Genomic DNA, 25,059 nt, shown 5'->3' with positions numbered 1-25,059 from the left:
CATAGGACAGCAAGTTTCATTAGTTGTACTGCTCAGTCTTTTCTGTTCTTGTAAATTTTGTGTAGTAAAATGCTCTCTGGTCTGTGGAGTAGAAGTTCAGAAATGTCAGCTTTGAAATGTCCTCAGCAAATTTTAATCCAGCTCTCTTGCCATATGCTGTAAGAGATTCTCCCATTATGGGAGCAATTACACTTCCATTCCATCCCCAGAGGACTTCTGTCTCATTTGGTGAACAGAAGTATTTAATGAGCAGTGATCAGTTATTCAATATTTTCCTTTCCTTGTTGTTCAGTGGGATTGCCTTAGGCCTTATTTATTACCAACCCTTATTAAATGCTGCTCCAAAGACAAGAATTAATTTTGTAAACTCTTTACTGTTCTACTGGAGTATTTCACAGACACTAGTTTACTCCCTGAGATGTGAGGGTGTATCCTCTTTATTGTATCTGAAGGTCACTGTCCTGGTATCACTTCTGTGCATGGCTGCTGCTCTCTTCCAACAGTGGTTTGAGGCCAGGGCCTGATGGTCAAGTGGGACACCTGGGAGGTGAGCAGTACTTTGCTAGCTGCCCTTGGAAGTGGTTTGCCTTGTATCTCTGTGGCAGACAAAGGGGTAAAGCTATCTTGGGAAGCAGTGTGTTGTAAACCAGCTGTAACTACACACAAATGTGTGAAAACTAGATTCAGTTTCTGTATCTCCAAGACCTTGCTCCAGAGTGTATGGTTACTATGAGTGTTTTAAAAGAAAATGTTGGATTCCTTAATATGCAATACAAATCTCCCTCCCTCTCACAAGTGTTTTTAATTTAACCTTTAAACAAAGTCTCTCAGTAATTTTTTTTGTCCTAGATTAAGCCTGGTGTTCATAAACTACCCCCAAATTGATGCATGTTTCAGTGATATATCACTATATCACATTTCTGATAATGTCAATAACGTGCCTTCTGTGGAGAAACTCAAATTTTTTCAAATAGATGCATGAAGCTTATACTAATATGTTACCAGCATGTTGTGGGTAGATAAGTTATCCCTACTGCTTCCTGGATCTTCAATTTTATTGACACTTCCTCTTCTGTTTGCAAGTGCAAGGTCTTCTACCTCTCAGAAATCAGTTGCTTTGGGCCCTAGAGTTGTGCTTCTGCAGAGATGAGGCTGAGTCAAGTTACCTGTGCATGTGGGATTTTGCTTAGTTGAAGTGGCCGCATTCAGACGCTTGTCTCTCCTTGTCAGGAGTGTCATAATGTCCCCAGTGCTACAAAGGGGCATGGGAGCTACCTTATTTGTGGGTGCTGCTTTAGAGCATAGGTGACCAGGATATTTTTGTATTAGGTAAAATCACCTGCTGCAATGTGCCTGACCGTCGGTATTCCCTCTACTGGAAACCAGCAATGATTTGCCAACTGATCCATAGAGAGATTCACATTTAGAGTTTCTAGTAGCTGGGGGCGTCTTTTAAATGTAGCCAATGTCTGAGTGGCCTTCAAGCATTCAGTGTTATGCTGAGGATGTGCTCTACTCAGTGTAGTGGGATGGTACGGTCTTAAGGGCAGAATAGAGCTTGAAACACTGTCTTCAAACACCTTTGCATCGATCAAGAGCATCACTGATGAATTAGTTTTAATTTGCTGGTTAACTTTTAATCCATAACTGGTTGGTAAGCTGATGTTTCAAGTGCCATTGACTGGCTTTGAGTACTTTCTCTCCTGCTGAGAACGAAGTGTGAGCTGTTTTTCCTCTTTTTCTTTCATAGCTATGTCAGTTAGTGCAAAAAACCTCCAGCCAAATAGCTGTGCTGACAAAAACTCTAATGAAGGTGCTGTGATATCAGCTAAAAAGTTTTCCCTCTGGTGCAAATTTAATTCTATTTGAGAAACTGATTTAAATTACAGCAGGCAAAAGAATGCTTTTGAGTATATAAGCCCTTCTTCTGTGAGGTTTTGCTGATAGGGTTGTACCAGCAAAACCTTTAAAGTGCACAAAAGCCCAGAGCAAGCAAGAGCTAACTTGTAGTTCTTAATATGGTAACTTTACTGTCTTCAGTCAATATTTAGATTTTAAAAATAAAATGTTGAATATAAGCTTTCACCTGGGAACTAGATTTTATCTTGTTTTACTTGGGAAGTGGAAGGCTACACCTGAATGATTTCTCATTCTTATGATGTCCTACCTGTGACTTTCTTTTTTTTTTTTTCTCCCAACCCTCTTCTACTCTTTTCCCCTTTGCAAACAACCAGAGCAATAGAAAAACTGAACGGGTTTCAGCTTGAAAACTATTCCTTGAAAGTTGCATATATCCCTGATGAAATGGCAGCACAGCAACCTCCGCAGCAACATCCCCAGGGACGACGTGGATTTGGACAGAGGGGCCCTCCAAGGCAGGGCTCACCCAGCGCAACCGCGCGGCAGAAACCACAGTCAGACGTTCCTCTACGGATGTTGGTTCCCACGCAGTTTGTTGGAGCCATTATTGGGAAAGAAGGAGCAACCATCAGAAATATTACAAAGCAGACTCAGTCCAAGTAGGTTACTGTAAAGATGTTACTGTAAGTTTCAATGTTGTGTCCTTGTCTACTGTGTGAAAGGAAAAGCAAAATTTCTGCCTCTTCTATGGGATGAGTGTGTATTTACAGTCTGTTCAGCAGTTTGACTTCCTATCGGAGCTGCTGGGAACACTTTGCCTTAGCAGTATAAGTGTGTTTTCTGCTGTGTTCTGTGTGTGCTGTCTTAGTTTGTGCGTACTTCTTGTTTCTGAAGGAGGCTCAACCTTACAGATAGGAGGGGGGGGGTTAAATCTGGAATGTTTATGTTATTGAAATGTTCATGGTTACAGGATGAGATTGTCTCCCACTTCTCCCATAATACTGTTATAGCCTTTGAAAGGCTGCTGTTTCCTCAGCAGCATCATTTTTGGAGACCAAACATTTTTGTTCCAGCTTGTGTAATCAGTGCTGCTTTCGGTACTGGGATGGCAAGTAGTGACTTTAAGAACACGCAAATCATGTATAATTCCACAAGAAATGAAAGTAACTGCAAATAGAAAATTTTGGGCAAGATTTAAGAACTTGATTCTGCCCTTGACACATGTTCAGATACTTGCCTTTTTTTTTTTTTTTTTCCCAATTCACAATGAAATTCGGCAGTGCTAGTAGGACGATATTGATGCCAGAATTACTTAGCAGATGTACAATAAGACTCTGGGAATAAGAAGGAAAACAGAAAACTGAAATATATTGGTCTGCAAAATGTGTAGGCAGTGTGGTGACATGTCCAAGCCTTTAAGTGCCTATTGTAGCTTTAGTTTAATTCAGGGTATTCTTTGGATTTAAATTTGTTTTCAGTTATGGATGGGAAGCCGGGAGCATCTTCATCTCTTTCTTCCTTACACCTCATTCTAATTTATCTAATGTGAATATATTCTTTGCTATCAAATTGCAGACCATGCCAAAACACAGATTAAGGAAATACACAAGGCAAAAGGCAAGCTACTAATTGACCTGAGAAGCTTAGAGCACTAGGGTCCAGAGACACGGAAGGAAATTGTTTTCAGAGTGTGTTAAATCCCTACTCACAGAGAAGGCGTAAGCACAGATGCAGAGGAAGGTGGGGGTCACAATCAAAGAATTCTTCTAGGATTCTCCAAAGAGCACAGGATGAAAGATACTGCCTTGAGTAGCACAACAAAAAAGAGGCCCCTTGCCCACCATATCCAGGATTATCTTGATGCTAATTTCAATTTCTCATTAGCATGCTGTAACCCAGGAGACTATTCTCTGTGTTTAAGAACAAAGATTTGAGAGATTTGTGGTGTCCTAACAAGACTGTTGTAGTTTGCCTATGGGCAACCAATTCTCAGGTGATATCTAAAACTTCCAGGCTTCTTTATTATAGTACCTGAATTAGAATTTGGCATAAGAAAAGTTATCTCTTAAAAGAAGGCTGAACAGAGCAGAAACAATTGCAACTTGCTAGCTCTAAGGATACCCTACTTCGAGAATGATGTTTTTCCTGTTTGGAGGATTGAAAAAAGAGAAGTCTACTTCCAGTTGCACTGAGGATTGCCATGGACTTCTCAAAATGTTGCATCATGAAACAAAATGATTTTTCTATATCAGAACTGGAAAAACAAATACAGAGATTGAGAGAAGAGTAGTGTGGTTGGTTGTTAAATTCAGAAACAGCTATGATTTAGGGGAAAAGGGGAGGGAGGAAGCAGAAAGAAGAGATGGAAATAGAAATAACCTGCAGTTATTGGCAGAGTACAAAAATTATCCAAGGTATTGTCTTGTTGTAGATTGTGATTAATTTTAAGTTCTACAGCTACATAAAATGTGATGTAGATACAAGCTGCTAGTTTCAGAATGTCAGAGAGTGGAGCTGGAGGAAAGGTAAAGGCAGGACAAATTTTAGGTTTAAAACACATAACAAGTAGTCTTTAGGATAAATGCAAACACTACTTTCCACTACTTTGTTAGTGGAGAAGTGCTAGGAAAACCTGTTGTTAAGGTCATGAGAACATCAAGGAGGGACAAAGTCTTGCTGTACCTGTAGTTGCAGTCATTATTAATGGAGTGATGGGGCTGCTGACAAACAACCAGAGCTTTGGGAAACCTTGATGAAATGTTCTCTTCAGTGGGTCATCACAGATTGTCTATCTAATGTCTCCTCTGAATGCAGTTTGAAGAATGAAGATCCTAGCATCCAAATAGTACAAAGGTTGCTCAAAAAGTAATGCTTCCTATCTGTTTCTGTGGGAACTACGCCAGAGACAAAGAGCACAGTAACACTATTTAATAGAGCTGTTTCACAGTTGCTAGGATGGTGTTGTTGCTAGGAAAATGTTGCTCATGCAGTCCAACTTTCCCTGTGCTAACACCCACTGTTTGGTCTCCACTACTACTCAGAAAGCTGACATTGATGAGTGTCAATGGATGCAGTCTTCCTCCTGGAGAAATTCAGTGCTTTTGCTTCATAGCCACTTCCATGTCAGACACCATTTTGTCAGACTGCCCTCTGCTGCCATCTACTTTATGGCAACAAAAAGTTATGACTTACTGGTAGGAAGGTTCAACCTCTACTGCTGTATACCACCATCATCTGCCTCTGACATTGTGGGCCAACATTGTAAGAGGTATTATTTTCAGAGCAGCCCTCGTATTTAGGGACTGTTTAAGTAATTGTATCCTCTTGAAATGAAAGTACTGAAATGTAGTTGTTGTTAGCTCAAAGTTAATTAGTTCTATGAGAGTTTGTAAGTATGCAGAGTGTACTGTACAGTATGTGGTTACAGTTGGTGTTTTTCTTTCTTTTAAGAATTGATATTCATCGTAAAGAGAATGCAGGTGCTGCTGAGAAACCAATTACCATTCACTCAACTCCTGAAGGCTGCTCAACAGCTTGTAAAATCATTATGGAGATCATGCAAAAAGAGGCTCAAGATACTAAATTGTGAGTAAAAGCCATTTCATTGTGAAGGCATTAAAAATTTTAAATTCTTGTTGACTTGATTTCAAGAAGGGTTCTTAAAATCTGTTAAGTAGTGAATCTTTCCTCTGTTGTTATTAGCTCTTAACTAGAGAAGTCTTGCTTCTTTTACCTTCTAAGGATGTTTTAATTGCTTAAGTATCTCCAGTCTACATTCCTAGCTACTCAGTGCCTGTAATTTTGAGGTGAAATGGAGCAAATATTGAAGTTTTTGAGGCACTAATAGAAATTTTAGTGAAAGTTCACTAAAGCTACATCTTGCTTCCTTCCCAACAACTCTACTTCAGTAGGATTTCTGTTCGCAGATACATTGTAAGAAATCTTTAACTGATAGTGCTGAAATAGCATTGCGTCTGTATTCATTCTGCATCTCTTATTATAAGCATGTGGGGGTGAATGGGAGTGGTAGACGTTTCTATGAAAATACAGTTTATCCATAACATGCATAAAAGTTTGCACTCTGGTCTTCAAGTCTCACTGGGTGTAACCTCCGTTACAGTACGGAAGAAATTCCCCTGAAGATATTGGCACACAACAACTTTGTTGGTCGACTTATTGGCAAAGAAGGAAGAAACCTGAAGAAAATTGAGCAGGACACAGATACTAAAATCACAATATCTCCGTAAGTTTTTGGTCATATAATATTTTAGTGAGATGTTCAATGCTGCTATGGTATGTATGTTTAGGTGCGGAACTCTTATAAATGTTGCATGTTTTGAAGAATGAGATGACTGCTCAAGGACATGAGGGTTGTTAATTAGGGGGCGTATGGTTAGGTCATGGTTGGACTCGACGATCGTTAAGGTCTTTTCCAACCTAAGTGATTCTATGATTCTATGAGTCTATGACACACTTTTGGAGCCACATTCATAATTTGGGTTTAACTGTTACCTAACATCAGTTACAGTGCATATAAACATCGATTCTTCATTGCAAATTCAGCCAACAACACCTAAAAATAATAGAAGCTATGTGAAGCTCACCTTAGAAATACATTTTAAGTGTTTGTTGTTTTTAATATATTATGCTGTGTGAAAAGAACAGTGTCTTAAACTACAAGGTTAGATTAGTTCTGTGTGTGTGAAAATGTGTGAAACTACCAGTCTTTCTTGTAAGGATTCTGGCTTCCGATATAGATTATGATAGAAAAAAATCGAATGAATACTGAAAGGAATATTTTTAGTGGTAATTCTGTCCCTCTCCAATCACTAGCAGCTGAACTAGGGTATGTTGACTAGTCTGCATCTAAGTAACAGATTTTGGTCTCTGAGTCTGTGAACGTAACAAAGACCTATTTGAATTTATCTGAGATCAGGCAGGAATTTTCACTGTAACGGGAAAAGTCAGTAAGGTGAGGGAGGAAATCACTGATTAAATATCTCTGGAGAAGTTTGGCTGCTAATAGTAGTTTTACCCTGGGGAAATATCTTCAGAGAACCTCCTATTCTGAATAACGAATGTTCTGGCGTGAACTTCCAGGCATTTGAGAGTACTCTAGACTTAAACTTTAACAGAGAAAGGAAGAAGAGGCCTTATAGGTTGTAGGAGAAGGAGCAAGGCTGAAAGATGCATGAACATGTGTGAAGAGATGAGAAGAAATGCAGGGATGAGAGGGAAATAGTGTGCTGTAGAAAATAGCTCAGGTGGAAGCTAGGAGATGATCGACTTTAGTCAAAATGAAGAGTACTGGAGCTTAATGCTGTAACCCTTGCATTTTCTGTGGGCAGTTACTACTTATTATTTTACAGCAAATGACTTAAAGTGTTTGGCTGTTCTGTCATGAGGATTTGGAGACTGTAGTCTGACTCGGTTTAGGCCTTTTCCCCTGCTTTCTTTGGGAATCCACTAGTTCTTAAGGAAAGTAAATGTCTTGCAGTCTGTTTCTGGTACATCTAAGATACCCGAATCCCTCTGGTGGGGCTGAGCACTGCTCATATTCTGCCTGTGTTTGATATTTTCCGTTTCATGTTGCACCTCAGCACCTTCATAGTACCCACGTGATGCCAAACCTCACTGTGGTGATTCCTTTTGGATTTGCTGTGAGGGCAGAGTTTCTCCAGATTATCTTAGAGCAGTCTGAGTGACATTCCAAATTGACGCTTCACTCTTTAGAGGGAGTGACACAATTAGATGTCATTGCAATTAGCTAACAAACCTTGATGATCTTCTGCTTTTTGCTAATTAATTGTGCTTCTGTTTCATCCATAGATTGCAGGACTTGACACTCTATAATCCGGAAAGGACCATTACAGTTAAAGGCAGTATTGAAACTTGTGCCAAGGCCGAGGAAGAAATTATGAAGAAAATCAGGGAATCCTATGAAAATGATATTGCTGCTATGAATGTGAGTTGTTCTGTGGCATGAATCTCTTTTGGCTTAGATATGAAGGACTGGTAGAGGTCGTCTGGCCAAACAGTGACCGCTTTCAAACCTAAATGGGGTTGTGTAATAATTGTGTAATTCCTTTTGGGACATCTCCATGGATGGAGATGGCAGTCTCTGGGGAAAAATTGTAGTGAACAGAATTTCCCTCTGTTGCCACTTGTATTTGTTTATGAGCCTTGGGTATGTTTTTGTTGTTTTTTTTTTATTATCATTTGTTATTTTAATGAGAGTTTCCTCTGCTAGTTTGTTCTAAGATAAATTGATTTAGATTGAGAAAATGGATGACGATTTTACTTTTTTGTTGTTGTTGCAGAAGCCTGAAATGAGTGTATTCGTGCTGTTGTGGTTTCTGTGCCATATTGTATAAGTTTCTTAGCCATGTTCCCTAGTCTCTTGATATTAAAAGCATAACATATGGAAGATGGATCTCTCCTGCTTTCAATTATTCAATTTAAGAAGGCTATATTAAAGTTCTTCTTGATATAGATGATAAAGACATTCAATTATTCAATGAATGGTGATTATATAATAAAAACAACACACCTCATTAGTTTGCCAAAGTATTACTAATGCATATGGGGAAAAATCTGAGATGGCTGATAAGCCACGAAAAGCTTCTTGTGTATCTGTATTACCAAATCTTATGGTCTAGGATCAGACTGGAAATATCTTCAACTTTACAGTAGTCTCTGATTTTCTAGGAATGGCTATTCATTATGGTTTCTATACTGGCTAGAGACAGAACTTTGTTTTTCCCCTTCCTCCCATGCTGTGCCATGTGCAGGACATAAACTACATATGAGTACACAAAGTATTTTATTGTGGTATGTCTTTGCCTCATATAGTGAGCTCTGCTCTGCTGTTTGGCAAAGGTGTGGCAAGCAGAAAACTGTCTCTAGTAGTTAGTACTGGGTTGATTTCAAGCTTAGTTATTTGTGATTATAGGGTAGATGGTAAAGTTGTTGGCATGTTTTGTGTGTCTTGCAATTGGATTACCTCGATGGCCTGAGATGGTGTCAGTGTCTAGCTGAAATATTTCTAAAGCAAAGTTCTGTTAATAGGCAATAATTTGACAAAGTCGGAGATGGTGCTGAAAAGTTTTGTTGCAGAAAACATATGCTTCCTAGTTCTTGGTGCTACCATCTGTCTTGTGTGGTCAAGTGAGGGACACGCAACTGCATAGCTGATGTTTCCCCAGCAAGAGCTGATGGGATCTTAATTTATCTTTTGCAGGCATGGGAGGGAGGATAAGGTTTGTAGTCTGCATGATAAAGCAGGACTTGTTCGTGGCATTTCTCTGATTGTATAGCACTGTTTTCTTTAGTATAAAGCCAGAATGATTGTCTCTGAAAATAAATGGTGCTATTCCCTGAATTCCTTGCTATGAAGTCTGTGATACACATCACTTAAGTTGTAGTAAAGAATTCCTAGCTGTCTCATCTAATGAAAATCATCTTTTCAACATTATTGGTCTGTACACGTATTAGGGAAATAAGTTTGAAACTGAGTCCTTGGGGTAATGGAGATGGGGAGAGTTGGGGGCTGAAGTGAGTATTAAGGAACATACTGACATCTTTTTGAAAGTTTAATACCTTATTATAGAGCCAGCTAGGATTTTGATTAAAGTTAATCAGAATCATAAATCTAAAATTACTTTTCTGCCATTGCAGCTTCAAGCACATTTAATTCCTGGATTAAATCTGAATGCCTTGGGTCTGTTCCCACCTTCTTCTTCAGGAATACCACCTCCTGCAGTGAGTGTTGCCTCTGCTGCTGCTGCTGCTTCATATCCACCATTTGGGGTAAGACAACGCTCCAGTTTTGAGTGATTAATGGATGGTAATGCTAATCTATATAATGCTGATGTTCCAAAATGAAAGAAATTGCTGATTTTTGCGAAGTTACCTCGAAGACCTGAGAACAGAACAGCGGTGTTCTGTCAGTTTTCTAAACATTGTTCATCTCCTTGCTTTACACACTGAAAATATTTCACGTAGCTGTGGTTGAGAACAGATGTTCACTGGTCCCTTAGTGAAACACTCAGTGAAATCAGGAAATAATGTTTTCTGGGAAAGTACTAGATCTGCTTTTCTAGAGAGCTTGAATTATTACAAGAGAAACGAGATATGAAACGGAATTTTAGAGTTGCTGGCATGTTTGCAGGTAACAAAATACTGGTCTGTAGTAGTATTTCCGCTGATCTGGAAGGGGAAAAAAAAAGATCTGTAGTTGTGAAGCAGAGATCTGTATGTAGGCAAAATGTTTGCTTGTAGTAGCTTTTAAAAGAGCTTGTACATAAATAAGTATTGCTAAATACATGGAATTTAAGTGACTTGGATTAATCTCCATAAAGCCTTGATTTGTGCCACATTACTCTCGAAGAAATACGTGAAAAGGCCCGGTAGAATCCACTGCTGCTTAGTGATAGTTTGACTTTTTGCTACTGAACAGAAGATAATCTGCTGTGTTAGCAAGTTCCAGAGCTTTTCTAGAAAGAGAAGGTGCTCTGCTATTCAAGAAAAGACAACCTTGTTACACAGGGTAATGGATTAATAATCTTTCCTGCTTCTGGTGATAGTGGTGGTTGTTAGCAACTCAGTGTAAGATTAATTTTTTAAATGAATGCTTAACAAGTGGATAACAAAGCTTTATAAATGCTGCGGCTGACTTCCCCCTCATCTTTGTTTAACAGTAACATGTAGAGAGAGAGAGGTCTGAAACTCTCCATGAACTAGAACAGTGAAAATGCAGCACAGCATTCTGAACTTCAGCAAATGACTCAAGTGGCCTACACAAATTACACTAAAGGGAAGCTATTGCCTAAATATTTTTCCCAGAGGAAGAAGCCAAGAAAATGTCACTGAAAGGAACAGGAAAAAATCCACACTAATAACACTGTTTGTGGGAATGAACAACTTGGGTGATATGAATGTATTATAATCTATATTCGGTATAATAGTGGCTTTATCAGAAAAAAGACTCCAATGAGAGCCACAACAGAAACATGTTTATGCCCAGTTATTTTGCTGCTAAGAACAATGCCTCTGTGACAAACAAATATTCCCTCCCTTCTAATTAGTGGTAGACTAAACTAACAAGAAACTGGTTTTTCCTTTATTGTATTCTGTAAAATGCTATCTGTTGCTGTAATGGAATGTCTCAGCTTCTTCTTTTTAAGGAGAAACTAGAGGTGATTTGTTAATAGTATGTAACCTCCTTTGCTTTGGTGATTATGAAAAGTGTAGCCTCTTTATTCAAATTTGCACGCTACTTTACTATTCTTGAGAGATTCATACTGTAAAACTGTAGTTTTGTTCCTCGCTTGTTTTGTTTTCCCATTTTTTTCCCTTGTATTTTTTTTCTTACTTTTGCCTTTAAAACATACCTAAATACTGTTGAATTTGGCAATTTCAGCCTTATGCATGTCTGTCCCTTTGTTACGGGGCTGCTCTCCCCACAAATGCACCTTTTTTGGCCTTCTGGGATCTCTGGCTATCCTAGAAATAGGATAGCAGTGACATCTGGGACAAGTCCCCAAAAACAAGTGTCATTTTGTAGGAAGTGTAGAAACTGTGTAGCTGGAAGGACCACTGTGTCTGAGGTTTCCATTGCCCCTGCTTCTGCTATTTGCTCAATCCTTGTTTCAGGTAGTCTGAATGTATGATAAGCTAACAAGGGATAAACTCAAAAATACCATGAATGAGCTCTGGTTTTGTGGATGCTGGGAAATGGTAGCGGCACAGTCCCTGAAACTGAAGCTAAGGGTTTCTGAGACAAGTATATGAACACTTGAAAATATCACACTTTCCGTTATGTGTATATGATTTCATCTGGAAATGAGGAAATGGTTCCATGGGCTTCAGGCAAGTCAGCCCCCTCTGATTGCTTGGAGTACCTTTTCCTTGTTCTCCTCTCTGGAAAGTGGAAACAGGAGGTTTTGGTGGTAGTTTTTTTTTTTAAATGGGAGTTTTTGGAAGACAAAACTTCCATTATTTTTTTAGCTTGATCATTTTGCACACAGACTTTTAAATCTTGCTTGTGTATGGTTAGTTTCTGTTAATTCCTCAGTTTTACTTTCTCCTTTCTTTTTTTCTTCTAGTAACTGTAGTTACTAGAAGAAAAGAAGGCTACTAACTTTAAGTCCCTGTCCAAATGGAATACTGGGACATGTAGAAGTAGAAAGAGCAAGTGAAAAGGGCTGGCTATAGTTAGAAGAAAAGGAGAAAGCAGGAAAGGCTGAAGGTAGCATCGAAGCCTTATAATGCACAGACTCATCTAATTTTGGGTGGGAGATGCAGTTTATCTCACTAGGAAGTTGGTTGTTGCTTTTCCCTTTGTCTTGATGCTAGAGTGCATACAGGAACATCTTTGGTATCTGTCTGCTTAGATATCAACACATGTGCATGCGTGTCTGCTGTATGTGGCTTATGGTGTCTGAGCATTACTGTCTAGTGCCAGATAAACGTTATTTGATATTTACCTATCACTAGCAACAATTCTTCATGTTGCAACTCAATTTAATCTGTTTGCAAAGTCCAGAATCTGTTTGCATCATTGTGTAGTCATTTAAATGCAATGCAATAGCATTGCATATTTTCTGGTCTCTTGCAAAAATTCAAGGTCTGCATTCTTTCTCTGTAGTTAAAAAGGCAAGTAAATCAACATGTGAGAATTGTTGAAACGTTTTAAGGTTTGAGGAAAATGTAACAGTTGAGAAAGTGTTGATTAAGAATATTGAGTTTAAAAACTCTTGGTACTCTCAAATTGGCATGACTTTACTCTTACAGTTCTGATATTATGATTAATATGAGTGGGTTTTTTGATGAATGGATATCCTTCTGTGGCCATATTAAGGACTAGTAGCCTTTCTATGCCTGTTTGTTGTTGATGTCTTGTCCAGCTGTTTTTGGTCTGAAGAACCACCACTTCAGACTTTTCTCCTTAGCTCTGCACTTAAATATGTACGTGTGTACAGCTGCCAAGAGTTTTGTTAGTCTGCCTACTGTTGCTTGTAGACATCGTGAGCTGAACATCTATACAAAGAACTGGGATAGGCATGGGAAGGAAAGAAAAGATTTTGCGAAAATGAATATGCCCGTGTTCAAGTTTTCTAAAAATGGTTACCACAAAAAATGTTTCTAGAAGCATCCTGGACAAACTGCTTCAGATGTAGTGTTGCACTGCTCAAAGTTGTTTTGATGAACTTGCTTCTGTCTTCTGAACTTTGGGGAGAATATGCACATACTTGCCTCTGAAGAACAAAAGTTCATTCTTGTGCAAAGCTGAAGAGTTTAAAGCACCAAGCAAACAAGAAATCCTTGTCTTAGAGTTCAACTATGTACAATCATTCAATTAAATACACTTGGCCCATCTACTTGGGTTAAGTGGGTTGCACCCTCCCTTTTATAATTGAAATTTTGCATGTTTAAGTGTACATCTGACTGCATTTCTTTTATAGCCTTTGGGTCTGAAAGTTGGCATCCCAAGGAATGAGGAAGGGAGGGTTAACTTGTTGAGAGTTCAGCCTGTCCTTGAACATCCTGAAACACGGAAGCAGAGTTAATTAATGCTCCTGGTAGAGCATTTCTGTCACGTGGTAGGTGTCCTCAAGTTGGAAAGTGAGGAGGAGACAGCTTTCCTCCATGAGAGGAAGTCATTTCAGCTTGTTTCCTGCATCTGAAAGAAACAGCTGAACTTCTGCTCTGTAGAAGTTAGCTAGGTGAAGAGCTGTTCCTCTGCTCACACTGAGGTTGTTTTCTGTATCGGTCTTACACAGTGATTGTAGCTTCTTGGAGCTCCACCTTCAAAATGTAATTTTTCTAACCATTTTTTAGCCTCACAGTTAATTTTCAGGTTACAGTGATGTACACAGAGACTTTGAGGGGTGAGGGGAAACAAGAAAAGTTGTTTCCTACAATAAACAAAAATTAGAAATCAAATCGCGTCTCTAATGAAGAATCATCCTGCATAGCTAGGCTTGACAGGTTGCTTTCCTTTTTCACTGTCTTTTAAGGCTTTTTGTTGCAGGTGAGGAACATTCCAATGGAAAACTTTCTCCTTAGAAGATGTTGTGTTCAAGACAGTTTCCTTCTTTATTCTCCAGTAATTTTCAGAAATGATAAAGAAGAGATCTCCTGTGTCTCATAGATGCGAGAGAAGAAATAACTGTATTGTGCTTTTGGCAGGAAAGAAAAGTAATTTAAAATGAAAAATTACTTCATTGAGGGCCTTCATTTGATGCCCTGGGCATATATGAAAGAGACAAGGAAGAGGAAAATCTGTCCTATGTTTCCAGGTACTTTGACTCTTTCTTGGTGGAGTTGGGCTCCTTTGGATGTCTGGGTTTGATAGGAATAGCTTGTGCAACTGTTATGTCTCAACTATCCAGGAGTAGTAATGTATGTACATCTATAATCTGTGTAGTCTAAGTGGCTTTGCTGTAATTTGGCTAGTTTGTTAAGCAGTGGATGATTTTGTAAGGAGCTGTCCTGCAGCCAAAAGAGGATGTGGTTTTGGGGGGATGAAGGAGGATTTGGCAGTGTTTTCACAAAATGGTTTATTATCAGTGAAATGAAAGCCATACATTTGCAGCACACACAGCCTTGAGGAGGACATTATAGGACAACAGTGCTTTCTCCAACTGCTATCAGCCCATTAGAATTCTCTTTAAGATTGTAACCTCAGTGCCCTGTGTAAACCTTCCTTGCTTAGTTCTGTATGTTTATTAACAAAGCATATTTGACACCTGAAAGAAGTTAGCTCTACGTTGCATAAAACTGTAGGCTTATTCTGTCCCATGATAGAAATATTTGGTCCTCATACTGTCTCGAAGTCTCCCATTCCTGCTGTGCTGTGTTGGCAGGGGCCTATGCCAGGAGTAATGAGAAACCATACTGCCTCTGGAGATGGACTGACCTACATTGAGGAGAGTGGTGGGGAGTCAAAATGCATCTGGCACCATGCGATGTACAGAGATCTGGCAAGTTGACAGCTAGCATGTTTTCTGAGGTGTTGAAGCTTCCAACTAGTCTTAATAGCTCTTTGTACAGTGCTGAGGTTGTTGTAATGCAAATAGTGTCACTGGACAACCAGTAATGCACACTTCGAAAAATAAAAACGGCACCTCACTGCAGTTTTGAATACTTGTATGGTACCTTGTAGTTCCCTGAGGCAAGAAGAATTTCTGCTGGTCCCCTGCTCCTCTATATTCTTGTGGTGGGTAGAAGATTTCACTAACACTTCCTAGAGCATCAGACTCCCAAACTCTAATTAACAGGCTCAGCATCTTCCGAATGTTAAGCTAAATAAGAAATGTAATTCCTCGAGGAACCAAACAACAGTTTGTTACTACAGTATGCCGAGTACCTTCAGGCCAGAAACAAAAGTAGGTCAAGATTTCATTCTGCTGTCTGGCTCCATCTCCCATTTGTTTTCTTAACATAATGAAAAAATAAGTGACCTTTCTGTGTTTTCACAACCCGTTTTTCCTGCAGAATATAAGGATTCTGAGATCAGTGTCACAGACCAGAAATTATGGGTACCTTAATCTTTCAAGGTCACACATTTCATAAGTAACTTTGAGAATTCTGGAGAATCCACATGACTTGTGTATCATGGCCAAATTTTTTGCAGCACATAATCTTCACTTTAGTTTTGGTGGCCGTGCAGTGCTGTAAATAACACCAAATACCTATGTTTGTTGCTTGTGAACGACCAGCAAAGTTTTCATTTACATGTTTTCATGATCTGTACCCTGCGTTGGTTTCTGCTTGTGGTTAACTATTCAGAATAAAAGGAGGCAGATTACCTTTTTTGTCTTAATGGGCAATCATATTTTGCAAAAACAAATTTCGTGCCATGTTCAGAAATCTCAGACCTGTTCCTGCTTGTGAAATGTCTTATAAATAGCCTGCCAGAAAATGTTCCCCCCCTGCTTCTGTGATGTCTATTTCTCCTCATTTCTGGCTAGATTTTTGTGTTGGAAAGACTTCTGATGGGTGCAATCACGTTAGTGACCTCTAGTAGTATGAGGAATGGTACATTAAAAATGGCAACACATAGAGCATTCAGAAAACCAAGCAAGTCATTGGTAAAAATGCCTTGCCTTGGTGATGTTGACCATGGCAGTTGGGATGGGGAGGATAGCAAATGAAAACTGAACTTCTTAAGGCAATCATCTACAAGTGGTAATTGTTTTCTTTTTCTTTACTAAGTGGATGTGTTTGTTATTTAAAACAAACTACAACAAAGACCAACAAAAGCAATAACCCACTATGCTGGATGGTAGACAAACATTGGCTGAGAATGTTTCGTTCAGCCTTAAAATAGATCCTAATTATTTCCCTTGCAGCTAAAAACTGAAGCTGGCTAGAAATTAATAACATGACTTTGACATAAAATAAATGCCTCATCCTAAGGTAATTCATTTGCAGCACATTTACAGTAAATAAAAACATATACTGGAGATTCATAACAGAACACAGCTATGATTTGATTCTGCTCCCACTGATGTCTGGCACAAAATCCTATTTACTTCAGTGGGTAAAAGATTTTAAAGATTTACAGCCTTATCCCAAATGTTACAATGACTTTACCGACCACATACGTTTGATGGAGCAAGGAGTCTCTGAAGAGGCTGAAAAACATGACTGGGAAAAAATTCAAACTGTTGGCAGGCTTGTAGAAAAAGACTAAGATTAATGCCCAAGTTAACATGAGGGACATATATAAAAGCCATTTCCCTTACTAGCCCTGCAATATGCAGGGAGATATGCAGACTGACTGAGGGAGTGGCCTAACCTAGCAGCAGAAAAGCTGAATGCAAGAGTGTGTGCAGGGATGTTATCATGAGAAAGGATTGGGAGGGGGTGGGGGAATTAATTTAAAAATAAAAAAAACTGTCGGTGACAAAAAACAAGACCATTCCCCTATATATAATGCTTAGTCTTGCAATGCTGGTGGTCTGAAACCTGCTTCTTCCTGCCACTATCCATTTGAAGAATCTTCTGTTGTTTTTCTGAGTTTCCACTCTTGTTTGGCCATCCCTTGACTTTTACACGAGTGCAGGAAGGTAAATACTTTTTCTTCTGACATTCCATCAAGTAAGGGAAATGCTTTCCTTTTTTGTGTGTGGTTTGAAGGACCGACACACCCACCCTTAGCAGAAGTGTTCCAATAAGCTTGTCCTATGGGCAGCCCGTGAGGCTCTACAAAACGTTTTATGTTTGCAAGTAACTCTGGAAGGCAAAGGAAGAAAAGTGAATCTGCAGATTTGCATGGCTGGGATTCTTCAGCTTCTGGCTGTGGTGTGGAGTGATAGATAGAAAGATAGAAAGGAATAACCTCATCCCAGCAGAGGCTCTGGAAACAAACAACTGTTCTGTGTTGAGCCAGGTTGCTCAGAGTGAGATATAACATAGTATGGATGACAGCAGAGAAGTGATTCTCCTGGGAAGATCCCTTGTAGAGTCTGGCTGGAGTGAAGGGATCCATCCTGAAAGTACCTGCAGTACAGGGGCTTTGGGCAAGCCAGAGTAATGAGGAAGTAGCAGTGGGTTACAGTGTTTGGGAATAGGTTAAGTTAGATCTTGGAAGGAGGTGTGAGCTTTTTTTTTTTTTTTTTTTTGTTGATATGTACTGTTACACTGCAGGTGCAGAAGGCTGGTGTTCATGAACTTGCAGGAGATATGGAAAGAGTTGCTTCCACGCTGCTAGGGGAAATAGCTAGGCTGCTCTAAAATTGTTGCTTACTGGTGTGCAGAAGTGGTTGCTTAGCTTCATCCAGAGGTGTGGATTAATTCACATCTGTGTGATAGATCACTGTTTTCAGTCATGATTTAAATGAGCAAGCAAGAAATAGGATTTAAGTCGACATCTCACTTTACATCCGAATTTAGTTACGTTTCTAAAGGTCTGTAACACTACAATTATTCTTCACGTACATACTGAATATGTTGACTTATTTGAATGACTGCCTAGTTCACTGTTTGATGTAGATAATGTTTTCTCTATTTTCTGGTTTTTGTGTGTGTGTGTGTGACTTTTTTCTGAAAGGAATGGTGCTTTTCTTATTTGCTTGATTAAATTTTAAGTTCTGATTTCCACCAGGCTACATTTTGATGGCAATTGGAATCCAATTAATAAACAAAAATAGCATTTAAAATTGTTTTCATTAGTTAATTGTGCTGGATAGAAACAAAATGCTTATCAAGTCTGTTTTGCCTTTAAAGCATACTGATTTTTGTGGAAACAAAGCAAGCAGTATCATCTGTTTATGAACTGAATTGTTTTTGGTCATCATGCTCTTCAAAAAGCTGTTTCCTAGAACTAAGGCACCTCAGTTTCTGGAGGTGTTCTTTTTTTTATTCTAAGAAACTAAGCTCTCTGAGTGAACATCCCAGTGTTGCCTGTATGCCCCACCTACCTGAGAAAAAACTCTCCCCCCGGATTTGTATTTTTCAGATGTATCCAGCCTGCAGGTCAAATCCAACACAAGCTGACCAACACAGACCAACAGCTGATATCTAATCATGTAGCAGTAGTGAACAGTCCATGTTAAATCCATTTCCCTATCTCCTACCCCCATTTTTCTTTCCCTCTTCTCAGCTTATTTGGTGTTATTTGGACCTGATTAAGGTTAAGAAGGCCTGAGCCCATCCAGCAAACAATGGTAGGGCAGAGGAAGTTATCTGTGCATCTGAGGCAGTTACTTTGGAAGCTAAGGTGGACGTGTGAACCGTAAGTCTTGGAGAGCTTGGGTTAATATTTTAAGAGTTGTTTTTCCATATTTCTGTGTAAAAAGTTTTCTCCTGCACTCAGTTCCCAGGGCTGGCCTTAGACAAGCTGTTCTGTTATGTGGGGGAAAATACAGTGAACAGGGTGCAGAGAGGTCTCCTTAGGTCTCCATGTGAAGAAGACCTTTCTGTTGTAAAAACCAGTTGACGACCTACTACTACCGATTCCACAATTAATAAGCTTTACTACTTCAATAAGAATGCTTTTTAAACATTAAAATTTATAGTTGTATAGTTAATGCCCTTAAAATTAAATGTAATGAAGACAACGTATTGCCAATTAACTATCTTTGAGAAGAATAATGTGCTTTTAAAACTAAAAAATTCATCTTTCTCTAAGGAGCCTATGAAACTGTAAGGAGAAGTTGTAATTTTGCTGTAAATATTAGTGAACTCAACAGTGCTGCCTCTGCTGTTAAAGCACAACAAACATGACCTGAAAAGGCATCTTTTCCCCCTGCTCCAACAGCCTTGAAATCATCTCTTTAACAGCACTTCTACTTCAGAGAAACAATTATAAGAAAAAATGAAGTGTGGGATGCTCTCTCAGGTCCAAGTGGACATTATTCTCCTCTCTGTATACACATATATATTTATCTATTTTTTAAATTCTAACTATACATTTAAGTAAGATTCCTTTGGCCTCGTTATGAGAGTGAATGCTGAAGCTTAGATTCCACATGATGGGAATTAAGTTCCCTAAATTTAGTGCTTCTAACATATGTTTAAGATCTAGGAATGTATTTCAGATATAACTCATGCTGGAAGTTCCTGGAAAGCTACATGACTGATGTGGTGTGGCATGGAGAAGATTAAATTATAGTTGATTTTCTTCCCTCCTAAGATCCCCCAAAGCATCTGCAAGATTAATGGGTGGTATAGTCATTGCACTACATTTTGATGTGTTTATTTTGGAGGATAGTTTTCCAGTATATAGAAGAGGATTTTTAAAATATTGTGGGTAAGGAGGTGGACAGATAATAAATAGAACTTGGTGTTACAGTATTCTCTTGAAAGTTTTTGCTATACTTGATTTCTGCCAGAAGAAAAAGAAAGAGCTGCTGTTTTTGATGTTTGTGCTTTGAAAAATGTCAAATGATTTCTCTTGACTGGTTAAAAGTCAGTGTGGGTGGAGAAGTGGACATAATTTCCCAAATTCCTACATTGTTGTTCCAGAGATGAATTTGGTTATACATGTGTTCTGCAAAAAAAAAAAAAAAAAAGGGGGGGGGGGGGTGGGGAATGATGAGGTGTAATCAATTCAGTAAGGACAATTTATCCTCTGTTCCTTAAAAATATACTGCATTACATCAAAATGGAATTTTAATGTTAAGGAACGTCATTCACAGTAAACAAATATCAGTAAGTCAAAATGGTAAGGATGGACAGGAGGCAAGAGCTATAGTGAGCTGCTGTAGAGTTGGAACAGAACATGCAAGTCTCCTGTCTGCCTTTACCTGTGTTCCATGTTGAAGGGTGAGGCAGCAGAAAGGAATTTCAGTGGTGAATTGAATCTAGCCAAGAGAGTGGCTTAATCAGGCTTTGGGAAAATGAGAAGAAAACTGCTGCAGGCAGATGGGCAACAGAGAGAAGATAAGAATTACCTGCAAACAAAAGTAAAGGAGTTTGACCTGCTTGTATGGTAGTGTGTCTGGAGTTGGATTGAGGAAGGTTCTTGTTGCCCAATCAAGTTACTGTAAGCAGTGTTGTTTGGATTAGTTCAAGTCTAGCTAGAAGATGATGGCTGAAGGTGCATGTGGGGAAGAAAAGTTTGGTGGACTTCGGCAGGAGCTGATGTGTAGGTGATTGAAGGCAGCAATCAGTGCTATGAGCAGCAAGGTTTTCTGGGTTTTGTTTGGAAAGAGTCTGTGTACCCAGTGCAGCTACTGTGGGTCTTGCAACACTACTAGGGAAGCAAATGTCTCACTAATTTGTATCCACGTAGGATCAGTTTTCCAAAGCAACGACACCAACCAAGTATCTACAGTGGCATTTTTGAATTACTGCAAATCTTGCTGGATTCATGATGAACACATAAAAGGGACTTAATATGAGTATGCTCACAGGATGTTTGTAATAATAAGAGGAAAAAATGAGTAATGTCCTGGAAAGCGGTAACATACTGTAGTGACTGGTACCTTTCATACAGATATGAAGTTTCAGAATGTAGTCTCCAAGATTGTTTCAAACCAGTATGGAAGCAGATTAAAAGGGCCGTCCCTATCTTTTTCTGTGCCTCGGCCTAATTGCACTTGCTTCCTCCCTTGTTTCAGGGCTGCTATTGTGTGGCTCTGTGATTATCCGGGTCAAGGGTCCTTGGCTGCCATCACAAACCAGCTGCAGCCCTACTGGCCCATGGGGCGATGGGTCCAGAGGGCTGGAACCGGTGTCCAGGGGAGAATATGGCCTTAAAGCAGAGCAAACTGCCAGCAGGTCCTTGGATGTGTGAAACATGGGGTCAGTTGTGTAACAGTTGCAATCTCCCAGAGCAACTGGCAGAATGTGTTTTGAGTCTAAATACCTTGTTTTGGGGTTTCTTCACCTGGTGCATGGAGTTATGCCTGGAATTTTCTCCCCTGAGGTTACAGTTGACTTGTGTTTACCAAAATGAAGTGGTAGAACTTGGAAACGAGCATTTTGTTCTGATTTATTTACAGTCAGTGCACTGGAGCAGCGCTTCCCCTTGAAAGAAGGACCGGGATACTTAAAAATAAATTGAGATGTCTTGCTTCTTTGGTTTATTTTTAGGATTGCAGCTGCTTTTTGCTCTGTTACATACAGCGTGTCTTTTTCTTAAAGTATCACAGGAAAAGCTGCTTTGGTGCTGCTACATGTGGGTCTGCACCCCTACCAGGAGCTGCAGAGCTATGGGAGCATGGTTGGTCCACTGTGCTCTGCGTGGTGGCACTGAGTGATGCCAATGCATCATCTGCAAGTACGTCTGCAGGGAAAGGGATTTTTAGTTCTCTGTCGCTGAGAATAAAGGGACCGAATTCTGAAAGCACGTAAAAGGGCTGCGCTGAGGAGGAAATGTGAATGGAGGTTTTAAGTGCTTCTTACCTCATAAAAGGTCTTACACTGAAGTGCTTTTGAGAAGTAATCCCAACATAAGCGACTGGATTAATGGCACCGTAGTGTAGTGGACACTCGGTGCTGCTCCACCAGCCCAAGACGAGCTCTCCAGAAGCCGCTTCTGGCTGGTAAAGCAGCGATGGCTTGGTGCAGCACGTAGAGTCCTACGGTTGGCTCGCTTCTGTGCAGTCCATATAGAAGAGCACAAGTGCTGCACTGTATGGTGGCTGAGAGCAGCGACAGTTGTGGTGTGCCGGGGTCCTGCAAGCACAACGCCTGGCCCTGCAGCCTTGGGGAACGCCTCATCTCGTTGGATTCACAGCCGGCTTCTGGCCTGCAGCCAGCATCCTGGCTGTTGCATAATGTTACACAGGAGGAACCACTGGCAGTTTTCACACTGGCTATCATTCCAGAGCACTCCCACACAAAGGAAATTGTAGCATAGATGCAACACTGAGGCTTTTTGTGCAGCCGTCAGCACAATCTAACCAAAATCGCTAGGAAAACTAGAAAGCGTTTGGCTGCACCGCTGCAGCCTGCTCACTCACAGCAGCCTTCTCTGCAGTCTGCATGTGGAAAAGCACCAAGGCAGTCGCAGGTAAGGACGAATGCCTTGGGAAGAAGCAACAGCTCGGTGGTTTTCAGAACTCCAAAGCATTAGAATTGGAACTATTTCCTAAAAGATAAAAGAATCCTCTTTTGGCTCAAACCGTTCTTTCATGTCCTGTGAATTACATGATTTCCAGAAAAAAAAAAAAAGCCAGACTTCAGAGGGCATTGAAGATTTCCCCTTCGTTTCCATGCATGCTTGTTCCATACCAGTTCTCCTGTCATTCTGATTCATAATGTTCAAAAGCACTCACTGCATATTTTCTTGTTCCCCACAGCAACAGCCCGAGTCTGAGACTGTTCATCTGTTCATCCCAGCCTTGGCAGTTGGAGCTATTATTGGCAAGCAGGGACAGCACATCAAACAACTTTCTCGCTTTGCAGGCGCATCTATTAAGGTATTATTACACTGACTAACTTTGTCTCTTCTCTATGACACTTCCAGCAAGTTTGCACAAGCTGTGTTTTCGTGCATGTCCTCCCCCACTCTGTGCTTAGAATGTGATGTGATAAATGGTACATTTGTTTATAAATCATTCTTTAATCTTCCTCGAGACAAGATAATTAGAAGCATGTTTTCAAACGTCTCCTGAGGTGTGTGAAATATAAGCTGCAAGGAAAGCTACTTTGGTGGTCTTGATTTCTTAGAAACAGACTTAAGTCTTAATGATGTGGTGCTTAAAGGCTTTCTCCTTGCTTACAGTAAGTGAAATTTGGTGAGATAAATCCCCTTTCTGAAACCAAGAGCACAGGTGAAGCCCACCGCTGCAGTGACTGCTCTTGCTCTCTGTGGAAGGACCAGGTGGTGCTGTCAGACTCTGGTGGCTCTACCCTGAAGAAGCTCTTGTGTTTTCTTCTGATACAGCCTGAGCTCCTGGGTCAGCCTGCTGTCCAAACAGTGGTGCCCTGCTCTATTGCTGGTCTGTTTGCATCTTTGCTGCCCCAGTTTGTTGCCAGAGGTTGGCAGAGGTTGACCTCATGGAAGCATAACTTCAGCCAGTTGCTGATATTTGATGCCTCTGTGCAGTTAGTACTAGTTGCTGGGAGGCCTTCTGTTTTGGCTAGTAATTGTAACCATAAATATCTTTTCTAGATGCTGGAGCTTTTTTCTCATAAATAGTTCTGCTATTCTGTGCTGCAAAGAGGAAGCCTTGGCCTAAATTATGTAGTATTCCACATACTGTTACTGTTTGTAACTTCATCTGCTGCCAGATTGACATTTTGACTTCTCCTGGAAGGCGTTCACTTGAGTGTGCAGGAACTGGGGAACTCTCAGGGCTGGGCTTAGTGTGTGGTTTGCTGAATGTCGATCAATTTATTGGCCTGTGTGCTACCTGTTTCTATATGTTGTTAAGCCATTATTAAATACTTCTACTACTACCTAGACAGTTTTCATTAGTACAGATTAATAGTCTTCAGTGGATTGGTGGAATAGAAGGAAGTGCAAGGTGTTTTTGTCAAATCTGTCTTGCAGGGGATGCAGTGTACCACAACCACAACAATTTCTTAGTCTCTCTGGTTTCTATCTATTGATGAAGTCATATGTGGAAGGCGCTGCTAGGTGGAGAGATGTGAAATAGCCTGGACTTCCCAGAACCAGTCCAAACCAGTCCATTGGCTGGTCCATGGAAGACGGCTCAGTGGAAAGGGAGTTCCCTGCATTTTTCATACATCTGGCTAACAGTAGCCTCAGGCTGCTTCTGCTGGCTGGCACCCCTCTACCCAGTGTATCTGTATTAATTGAAATTCAGTTAACAGTTTATAAAACTGCTGTTTTGGGTTTTTTTGTTTGTTTGTTTCTTCATTTAAAAAAAAGAAAGAAGTGAGGAAGATTTTTGTGGGAGTGAGATTTAATCTTGGGGGAATTCAGTGAGTATAGGATATGTTTACTGAATTTGGAAGTTTCGCTTTTAATATATTTGAGGTCCTGAATAGCACCCAAAGAAAGGCAACAAAGCTGGGGAAGGGTCTGGAGCACAGGTCTTATGAGGAGTGGCTAAGGCAGCTGGGATTGTTCAGTCTGGAGAAGAAGAGGCTCAGAGAAGACCTTATCACTCTCTTCAGCTTCTGAAAGGAGGTTGCAACGACGTGGGGGTAGGCTTTTCTCCCAGATAACAGTGATTGGATGAGAGTTAATGGCCTCAAGTTATGCCAAAGGAGATTTGGTTTGGATATTAAAGAAAATTTCTTCTCAGAGTGGTGAGGCACTGAAAAGGCTGCCCAGGGGGGTGGTGGAGTCGCCATCCCTGGAGGTGCTAGAGATCTGTGTAGATGTAGCACTGAAGGACATGGTCAGTGGACGTGGTTGGGATGGGCCAATAGTTGTATTAGGTGATCTTAGAAGGCTTTTCCAACCTTAAGTCTGATAAGTTGGATGTTTCATGTAAGATTATCAATTAGAATAAAAGCACATTTTTAACAGTGATCTGTCCAAACAACATGGAACTAAGAATTTCTCTAAGAATTGCTTCTTAAAGAAAAGATGCGTGATGGCTGGTAATCAAACTTATTCAAAACTTCCATTGTGTTGATGACCTGTTTATCATAACTTTTGAGCAAAGCAATACGTCGTAATCAGGGAGGAACCTGTGCTTTTAGCTGAGTTTGAGGGAGTGACTTTAGTAACTGAGTAACTGTTGAATGCTGGAGTAACTGTCAACTTTCCAAGCTGGTAACCATCGTTTGTGGAGGAAGTAAGCATTTCCACATGATTCTCTG

At 40.1% G+C, this 25,059-nt stretch overlaps 1 protein-coding gene across 1 annotated transcript in view; it reads left to right on the top strand.

The window, feature by feature from the left end:
* The window catches only part of IGF2BP3 (insulin like growth factor 2 mRNA binding protein 3), a 104,858-nt gene that overhangs the window by 69,585 nt on the left and 10,214 nt on the right, over positions 1 to 25,059 (top strand). The window contains exons 7-12 of the mRNA XM_085226191.1: positions 2,235 to 2,519; positions 5,311 to 5,445; positions 5,981 to 6,103; positions 7,690 to 7,825; positions 9,538 to 9,669; positions 22,620 to 22,739. Coding sequence (XP_085082317.1) covers positions 2,235 to 2,519; positions 5,311 to 5,445; positions 5,981 to 6,103; positions 7,690 to 7,825; positions 9,538 to 9,669; positions 22,620 to 22,739 — 931 coding nt within the window. The remainder of the gene's footprint in view (positions 1 to 2,234; positions 2,520 to 5,310; positions 5,446 to 5,980; positions 6,104 to 7,689; positions 7,826 to 9,537; positions 9,670 to 22,619; positions 22,740 to 25,059) is intronic.

This window comes from Meleagris gallopavo, chromosome 6 (assembly GCF_905368555.1).
Source record: "Meleagris gallopavo chromosome 6, MGAL_WU_HG_1.1, whole genome shotgun sequence".
NCBI lineage: Eukaryota > Metazoa > Chordata > Aves > Galliformes > Phasianidae > Meleagris > Meleagris gallopavo.
Note: the sequence above shows the minus strand (reverse complement) of the source record. Positions and strands in the feature narration are given on the sequence as shown.